General features: G+C 39.6%; 1 protein-coding gene across 1 annotated transcript in view; it reads right to left on the reverse strand.

The window, feature by feature from the left end:
- Nucleotides 1-7,769: 7,769 nt before the first annotated feature.
- Nucleotides 7,770-9,688, reverse strand: part of DOK7 (docking protein 7) — a 59,428-nt gene continuing 57,509 nt past the window's right edge. Inside the window, exon 12 of the mRNA XM_059845256.1 lies at nt 7,770-9,552. Within this exon, the coding sequence (XP_059701239.1) occupies nt 9,416-9,552 (137 nt within the window). The 3' untranslated portion in view covers nt 7,770-9,415. The remainder of the gene's footprint in view (nt 9,553-9,688) is intronic.

The raw sequence follows: 9,688 nt of genomic DNA on the forward strand, positions 1-9,688 counted from the left end.
CAGCACACGGTGCTGTATTCATGGAATGAATAACCTGGGTCTGATCAGTTACTGAACAAGTGCAGAGGTGCTGCAGCAGAGGCTTTAAAGAGGCAATGGCTGAAGCAGGAATGGCTCTGCTGTGTCTTTATCTACCACACCATGACAGTAATTGGGCTCAAAGGCCAGGTGGGCTCAAGCAGAGAGAATGCTCGGCCAATGCTGCTAAGTACAAGAGGCTGACAAAATACTTATATGTCACAGTAATATTAAACTGGGAACAAGTCTCAGCTCATCAGAGGCAAAGGTTGGAGAGTGGGGTCAGCAGAGTCACCTCACTTCAGTTGCAGAGCAGAGCTGTTAATGAGTCATCAGGCCCAAAGACTGGGCACACAAACCTGGAGGAGAACAAAATAAAAAGGCTGTTGCTGCCCTTACACCCAGCTTCCCCCTGTGGCTGAGTTAGAGTATAACAGCCTAAGGGAAAGCATGAGCAGTAGTCTGTTCCTGTCAAGGCTCCTCAGGGCTTTCCCTGCCTTTTAAGATTTGGGACAGGCTAGGGGGGTGTAAAGTCTGATTCCACTCTAGTTTCTATGGTCTGCACCTCACACGCATCAATGTATTATTGTATTTGCAGGGGCCCCTGAGGCAGGGGGGGAATGATGAATCTGACTCCATGTTCTCAGAAGGCTAATTTATTACTTTATAATACTATATTATATTAAAGAATACTATACTAAAGAGTACAGAAAGGATACTTACTGAATGCTGAAAAGATAATAATGAAAATTCATGACTCTTTCCAGAGTCCTGAAACAGCTTGGTACTGATTGGCCAAAGAGTGAAAACAACTCACACCAGAGTCCAATTAAAAAATCACCTGTGGGTAAACAATCTCCAAACACATTCCACATGAGAAAAACACAGGGGAAGCAAATAAGAATTGTTTTCTTTTTCCCTGAGGCTCCTCAGCTTCCCAGGAGAAAAATCCCAAAGACTGTTCATATGGTCAAAATAACAAGTGTGGGTAGTGTTTGAGATATTAAAGATTAAAAAATAACTTGAGTCACCACTCCTATGTTTCTGTGAATAACAGCAAAAATTCAGAGCCAAGAAAAAAGGTATAAATGAGATATACCTACAGTCCTGTACCCTGTAAGAGGTGAATAATGGAGTTCATAGGTCACATGGAAGAGGCATCTGAAAACCAAAGAACTAGCACTTTTATACATTGGTTGAATCTTCTGGTCCTTAATAGATGTTCTAGCTGATCCTTCTGTAATTTTTCAAATTAACAAGTTTTTAAACCACTCTGAGAAACAATTTGAAATACAAAAGCAGGAGCAAAAAATGGAGAAAAGAACTGCATTTCTTAGGAAAAAAAATCAGACCATTTAATATTCTATAGTCAGTCAAATTCTGCCCTGAAAAGAACCTCAATTTAAGTAAACACGTCAGTGACTTCATGTAGGACAGATTTTATTTGTTAAAAGGGGGGTGGAAAGGTGAGGGAAATAAATACATAAGGCATTAAATGCAACAAAAATAACCAAGCCTTTCTTAAAAAAAGCACATCCTACATGTTGGTATAACAGCTAAGATGGCATCATTCTACCAAGACAAATAAGGAACAGCACTGTAGCAGATTTATTGCTGCACTAATTTCCCCTCTCCCCTCCCATGGGATCCTGATGAATGATAGATCTGGCAATAGCAGGAATATTTAAATTCACCAAGAAGAGATCATTTACATTTTGTCAGGTGAAGTGGCATCTGCCTTTTCAGATCCTGTTTCTGCAGGTGGGGATCCCTGTGCTCAGGAGCTGGTGGGAGCAGGATCCTTGCCTGAGCTCTCCTGCTTGCTGTGTGTCCAGCTCTCCCTGTGGGGTTCCCTCAAGCCAGGCTTGATGCAGATTAAGGTAAAAAGCAAGAGACAGAGGAACCACCTTAGCTTCCAGAAGTGCTGCCTCAACAGCTGATCTTGGCTGAGCATTTACCAGTAAGTACTACACAGGAAGTTCTAAAATATATCTTAAATATATTTTTTCATTCCATAGCATTTAATGAGAATAGAATAAATAAAGTAATTTAAGTCAATAAATAGAATAAATTGCTGCTTTTAATACAAACAGACCTACCTTTGTAACTGAGAGCTGGGTGGTGCATTTTCTGGATGCATTATGTTCTTTAACAAAGTGCTGCTAAATCCCAGAACCAGCATTTCCAAATAGATCATACACTTAACATGTATTTCAGTCTATTCACCTAGCTCCTATTGGGAAGCAGGATATTCATCTACAAAAAAAGACTGCATGGAATTCTTTCACTAGTATCTACAGGCATTAAATGGAAGCATTCATAAAATCTGTCCAGTAGAGCCAAAATAAATTCATAAGCTTTCCTCCACAGTAAATATTTCAAGTTGAGCCATATTTGGTACAGCAACAATTGCAACCCAAGTGCTTTTACCAATAGCCTTTAAAGCACTTTCATATCCAAATGTTCAACTGTTATATTATCCCACCACTCAACAAAAGAGCACTCTCCTAAATCAGAAGCAGTACACTGATATTAACGCTTAATATGTGAACTTTTTTCCTTCACTGATGCATTAATTTATCACAAAAGCTGTCCATTTTAATAAAAATAACCAATTCAGTCTCCAAGTTTGCCTCTCAATAACAGATCTACTGTAATTTAAAACTGCCAGTTTCTATAGGCAAAGTGAGTGTTGAATCACTTTGAAATAAACCTCCTACTAAAATAAAATGCTGTTTAATGTTCTACAGTTGTAATTTTCCAAGCACTTTAACGAGAGAAGGGAGCTACTATTTTAAGAATAAACACACTGAGAACTGGAAACTCCCATATGAAAACCAATAATTTACAATACCTGGCATTGGGTCCTTTAGTCCAACTTCAAAATTCAAATTTCAGTTTCTAATTCAAGAAGACATCTGAACCAAAAACATGAACTAAATAGTCCTTCAGTGGGGAAAGAGTCCATTTTCCAACCATTTCAGATCCAAGTTCTGGGTCTCACGTTTAAGTCTGGGATGGATAAGTCTTAAACAATGTTTGCATTAGCCTCAGTTTGCTGGTGTCACTTAAAGCCTTGCCACCAATTAGGCCTTGCACAAATTGACCCTCATTCTTTGCGGAACCGCAAAACTAAGTTTTTATTCATGATTATTAATTCAGGATGAGAACATGATTTTCCAGAGATGTTCTTAGGAATTGTTTTTCTTCTCATTTTGATGCCACATGTACAAACAGCTGTACTAGAACTTTTGAAAGACCAAAACAGCCAATGTAACCAAATAGGACAGTCAGAATTCCAGATCAAAGTGCTGCCACAGTATGTGTCTAGGATTACAGAAGGAACAGGAGTGACCCTGTTTAGCTACTAGCATACCATGAAAAAACCATTAATTTTCATCAGTTCCTTCCAACCTAGGATCAGAGCTACTCACCCTGTTCATCTTTGACCACTTAGAGCAGAGACAGAGCAGGGTGCAGTTAGTTTGGCATCTTCACATGGGCACTGTTGCTGCTTGGCCATCAGGTTTCTGTTATCCAGTTCTTCTGTCTCTCCCTGCAGTGCTCAGGGCAAGCTCTGTGCTGACGGACAGAGGGACAGGGCTCCCATCACAGGCCATGCTGCAGATGTGGCCAGCTGCAGGCTGCAACTGGCACCTTGACAATTCCCCACACAGAGCACCAGCAATGAGAGGCTCTAAGCTTGTTAAATGTTCCCAGGTATTTGCTGTCTGCAGAGCTCCAAAGCAGCACACCCAGGGCTGTCACTGCAGGAGAGGCATTCCACAGCTATCACTTCTGGTCACTTCTGATCACTTATGGTCATACCGTCATAGTTCTGTGATTCACCATAGAAAGCACAGCAACATCAAATCCAAGATCAGGTCCTGAGCTTTCAGCAGACCTGATCCATCTCTACCAAACACCTCAGCAACTGTAAATGACACCGGTGCAGCTGAACACAGAGTTAGGGGCACCCTCCTTTCAGGTTACAGTGCTCTCTGTTTCACAGCACTTGGCTCTTCACACACACACAACTTGTGCTGCCCTCCTGCCAGTGCTGGCAAAGGACAGCTGCTGCTTTCTGGTTCTCTGCTGACCCCTACCTACTTCATCAAGTTCCCAGGAAGATACTTTCCTGTGCTTCCCAATTGGTGTCCAGTACTGCTGGCTGTTGGCAGCAAAAGGAGCAGCCAAAGGCAGGCCAGGGGTACATCCTCCAAATGTGGCAGAGACACAGGGGAAGATGGATCTGAGTGATTCATTACATAATAAAACTCCAGTATCCAAAGAGCAGGCTCCTTTCTGAACATCTAATCAGCTCTATTTTCTGTATATGGGCTATCCATAAATTGCCATCTCAGCCCACAGATGAGTAAAATTTAACTTATACAATAGCAGATGCTAGGGCTTTTTTATTTATTTATTTTTCTTTTTAAGGATTTCACAACCATATAATGTAGAGAAAAATTACTGTCATGCTAAATCTGCTTTCTGATCCCACCCCCCCTACTGCATATTCCTCAAATAAGTTGACACGTATTATTTCAGTAAAATGGTGATGTTACATACGCCTCTGTGTACACAGTGGGATAATAAATTTGAATTATTTCTAGATGCCCTGATGCAGGCGAGCATTTGAAAGTATATAAGTTTTAAAGTTCACTCACCCTCAAGTTTTCACTAAATTCAAAGTTCACATGTCAGCTGCGCTTTCCTAAACCTGCTCACAGTCTTACAAAGCTATTTCTTGTATCAGAAACCAGGTCAAGATTACATGTACTTTCCTGTCACTTATATCCCAGCCTTTCAGAGAAAATTGATAGCTGATTTATCAATAACCAACTGATATCACTCAGAGTGAGGCTACCCTGAAGCCTGTCATCTTTGGGATGGGATGGGATGGGATGGGATGGGATGGGATGGGATGGGATGGGAATAGAATAGAATAGAATAGAATAGAATAGAATAGAATAGAATAGAATAGAATAGAATAGAATAGAATAGAATAGAATATTTTAATTGGCAAGACGCAGTGTCAACTAACTAATCCCCCAGCCTGACCAGTTCAGGGCTGACCAAAAGTTAAAGCCTGTTATTAAGGGTATTTTCCAAATGCCTCTTAAGCACTGCCAGGCCTAGGAAAAGAATCACCCCTCTGGGAAGCCTGTTCCAATGTTTGACCAGCCTCTTGGTAAAGAAATGCTTCCCAAAGTCCAATCTAAACATTCTGTGGTGCAGTTTTGAACCATTCCTGCTCTTCCTGTCACTGGATAACCAGCAAGAAGAGCTCAGCACCTTCCTCTCTGCTTCCCCTTAGGAAGCTGCAGAGAGCAATGAGGTCACCCCTCAGCCTCTCTTGCTCCAAACAACACAAACCCAGAGCCCTCAGCCTCCCCTCAGAGTACTCCCATCCCTTTCACCAGCTTTGTTGTTCTCTGGACACATTCAGGGACCTGCCCTTGCTTCCTAAATTGAGAGGCCAAGCACTGCACACATCACTCGAGATAAGGCTGTACCAAAGCTGAACACACATTCACCTCTTTTGCTCAGCTGTCTGTGCTGTGTTTGGTGCAGATCTGCTCCTTACAAAAATTCCTGTTAATTACTTTTAACTCTCCCAGGCTTACTCTGCTTTGCTTGTTCTAATTGCTGTATGAGATTAAATTAACATTTCCTTTCAACTTGGATTGTAGAACATTGTTTGTATGACTGGTCAAATGAGAGCTGAGGATTTTCCCAAAAAAAAGGTGACAAAAAAATGTAACAGCATTGTCATCTTTAAAAAATTCCCATAATTTTAACAGTAACTCATAAAATACTGTGTCTTCTTTTTGGGGCTATTGTACCAAGTATGTGTCCCATTCCAGACAAACTAGAAGAGAAACTTACCAAGGGCTGCACGTTTCAGCATCTCACAAAAAATGTAATCACTTATAATTCAAATTCAAATTCAAATATAGTTTTCCAAGCTACACTAATTAAAACTGTTTGGTTTACAGCAGAGAGGAAAAAAAATGAGGATTTTTTCCAAGCTGTTTGCTGAAAACAACACTCAGGGCAGATTTTCACAAACATGCCTAAAGACACCTACTGGCATTTTCCACAACTAGGTGCCAGAGTGCTATTAAAACCCAGACAATTATTTGCATTGTTGGGAAATTAAATCCCTCCAACCTCCAGCCCTCCTTCCTGCAGCCCGTTACCTTGGAGAAAATTCCATCACCCAAATATTTGCATGTAAAACTGTTCCACAGCAGCTTATGAACCATGCCATTAGCCCCACTGAAGCAGCAGTTACATTTGGCAGTAGGTCTGTCAGGCAGAAAGAGGTACAACACACAGCACACCAATGCTTATGCCCAAACCTGCACTTGATGAGAGCTTTTCTTATCACCAAGAGCACTTCTGCCACATTAAAGTCCTAGAAGACCACCTTTCAGAAGTACCAGCCACATCACATGGTCTTGTTCTTCTGGTAATTAATACTTTGTATTCCTGGTAGAAACAGGAGGAGATCTGACTCTGATAGAATGCTAAATTAAAAATGAGCAAATTCTTCTTTTCATCATCAGAAGTTACAAGTTGCATTTATTTCCAAAAGCATGAGAGAGTTGGTTTTATTGTTGGGGTTTTTTTGGGGGTTTTTTGTTGTTGTTTTTTTGTTTGTTTAGTTTTTTTGGGGTTTTTTTTGTTGTTGTTTTTTGCAAAGAGCTCTGTATCTGGACTCATCCCATAGAAATCACAAATTGTATTTTAGATCACTCATGCACATGTTTTTTGTGCAAGGTGTGTGAACAAGCACAAGCCTGCTAATAGGACTATGGTCTGATTTCCATTGCCCTGGTTCACTAGTGGAAGTTGAAGGCACATGATTTTATTTATTTAGGAAAAAAGGTTTCCATTTCTGTGAGCTCCTGTTGTTCCAATGAGAAAGCTCTAGTTCCTTCAACAAAAATATCATGCCTGTAACTTGACAGGGAGGTACAACCTGCAGGTAACTACTGAAACAAAAACCAATCATTTTTTAACAGATGCAACTGTATGGCTTGGCCTCCTGCTTCAGCTCCTAATATAATTCACTGCATGACATTATAAAGTAAATTTAAAAACTAAGTGAAAGTCATCTATTTGTCCCATTCTAGTGAAGTAAAAATAATTTAAAAGAAATAGAAATTACTATGACATACACAAAAATATGTGCACAGAAAACCATGTGCAGGCACAGATTCACAGCCCTGCTCAACCTGAAAAAATACATTTTTTAAAACTCTGATTCCTTTATGAGGCCAGCAGCAATCTCATGACCTTTACTATTGTGTCAAATCCTTACCCATGCTACAAGTCCCAGATTTAATGCAAGTAACATTCAGAAAGGCAGCCTTTGTAGAGACCTTGGGTAATATATTTTCCTGGTAAACTGATTTTTGCAATAAAAATATTGTATATTCATTATATAATATCATGGAAAACACTACAATGCGTCAGTCAAGGTGTGCTCATCCTAAGTATCGAGAGATTTAACCTTGCATGTCCTCCAGTGGAGGATCTGAAGAAGTCAGATAAACCTGGCCCCAAGAAGCCCAGGCTATTCCAGTTGTACAGAAATTTAAAAAGCAGATCACCACTGTACACTTGTCAAAGAAGAATCTTTTAAACTTAGAATCTCATAAGAAAGATCTCTTTTCCCTTCAGAAATATGCTAGGTGGATCAACAGAAAAAATACATCTGAACACAGGGCAGATAAGAATGGCAATTGCCAACTTTCAAACAATGGGCTTTTTTTATTTGAGATATTTCTGGTATTTTACATTACTATTGAGGCTACATTCAAATAAATTTGTAGGTTAAATTCTGCCTCAGAAACAAAACCCCACCTCTCATTTTAAGTCACTTAGTAAAACCCTCACTGGCACAAAACTTCCACCCACCAATACCAATTATAATCATATCTAGAAAACAGAATTTGGCTGTAACATTGGATCTTAAGAGGATACAAATGAAAAAATCATAATACCCAAGATGTCACTCCTGGTAACTTCTGGAAGCCAAAGCTGATATGTTATCCGAAAAAAAAATTTCTTTCCTTCTTAAGTACATTTCTTTGTTAGTCTAACATCACTGCTATACATTTTATATAACATTTTATTTAAATAACATTTTATATGAGGACAAATAAAAATATTTACATAGACAACATGGGAAATTAAGTTTTGAATCATAAAATCTCACTGTACAAAAGCAAGATATGGCAGCTTCATGGGTAAACCTATTTTACAAGATAACATCCTCTTGTGCCTCAAGGCTGTAGCATCTCTGGAGATATCATCCTCTTACACAGAGCTGGTTTTCTGCTACTTAGGGACAGCAGAGAATTATTTAATAAAGTTTTAGATTTAAGGTGGATGCTGATTTTACATTAGGCATAGTTTTTGCGACATAAAGACTCTATTTTGAAAAGCGACTCTTTCTTTTGAATACCTTGGTTTTAAAATAAGCTGTGGAAGAAAACTGAGACCTGATTTTCAAAGTGATACACATGTTCAGCTCCAGGAAAATTGCTAAGAATTACAGGTACTCAGCAACTACAAAATCAAACTCATGGTTTGACCTAGGCTTTTTTTAAGAACAGAAACACCCAAATTCCCCTTCACATTACTGTGGTTCATTGACATAATTAAATAACTTGTTTGTGGGCTCTTGTCTGTTTGCAGACACATGTGCATCCCTGACACTCCAGCTTTTACATCTGAGCAACTTTAGCCAAAGCTGCAGGACTTGGTGAGGTATAAAACTGAATTATCCATAGGTATAGTTGAGCATGTCCATAAATAAGCACATGAATTGAATCAAACTGTACCTGCAAAAAGAGCAGGCACTGAATTTTCTTGCTTTTGTAAGAGTCCATTAATACATTAATAGAGGTTTTACATATTTTATACACTCAGATATATACATATATTTTATCAGTAATGTGTGCTTACATACAGACATATGCAAACATATGTGTACACTTACCACACACACTCACATTCCCTTATCTACACACATTCATGTTCTCTATTTTCAAAGAAAATGCCACCTTTTAATAAACACTGAAATTGGTTCCAGGTTCTCTATCATTTTAGAATTATAGAAAAAGGTAACTTACATCTGTCATTGCATATGACAAAAAATCTGGACTTTACAACCAAATTAAAATAAAAGGAAAGACCAAACACACCCCTCGTGCTACCAGCTTTCCAATCAGGAATCAAGATATCGGAATGAATCTGGTATAACTGCAAGGAGCAATGGCAGCGATTTGCATGAGTGCTTTTTTACAACAAATATGAATCTTTTGGAAGATGAATTAGTATGGATTTGTGGTGAGCACAAAGTTCTTTCCTGGACAGGTCACTGCTGAGCTCCTTTCTTCTTCTGCTCCAGCTCCTGCAGGCGCTCCTGGCGGCACTGCGCGTGCTGCGTCCCCACCTTGTGCGCCGTCTCGGTGGCTGCAATGTCAATCTGGGCATACCGGGACGATCCGCTCCCTGAAACACCACATGGAACCCTGTAAAAGGCTGCACCCCTCACACATGCCTGAGCAAAAAAGCTGCTGTGACACTTCCTCCATAGATTTCCTGGATTGTTCTTTGTCCAGTCTCAGAGAAAGCTGTGTAAAGGGAG

Source organism: Haemorhous mexicanus, chromosome 4 (assembly GCF_027477595.1).
Source record: "Haemorhous mexicanus isolate bHaeMex1 chromosome 4, bHaeMex1.pri, whole genome shotgun sequence".
Classification (NCBI taxonomy): domain Eukaryota; kingdom Metazoa; phylum Chordata; class Aves; order Passeriformes; family Fringillidae; genus Haemorhous; species Haemorhous mexicanus.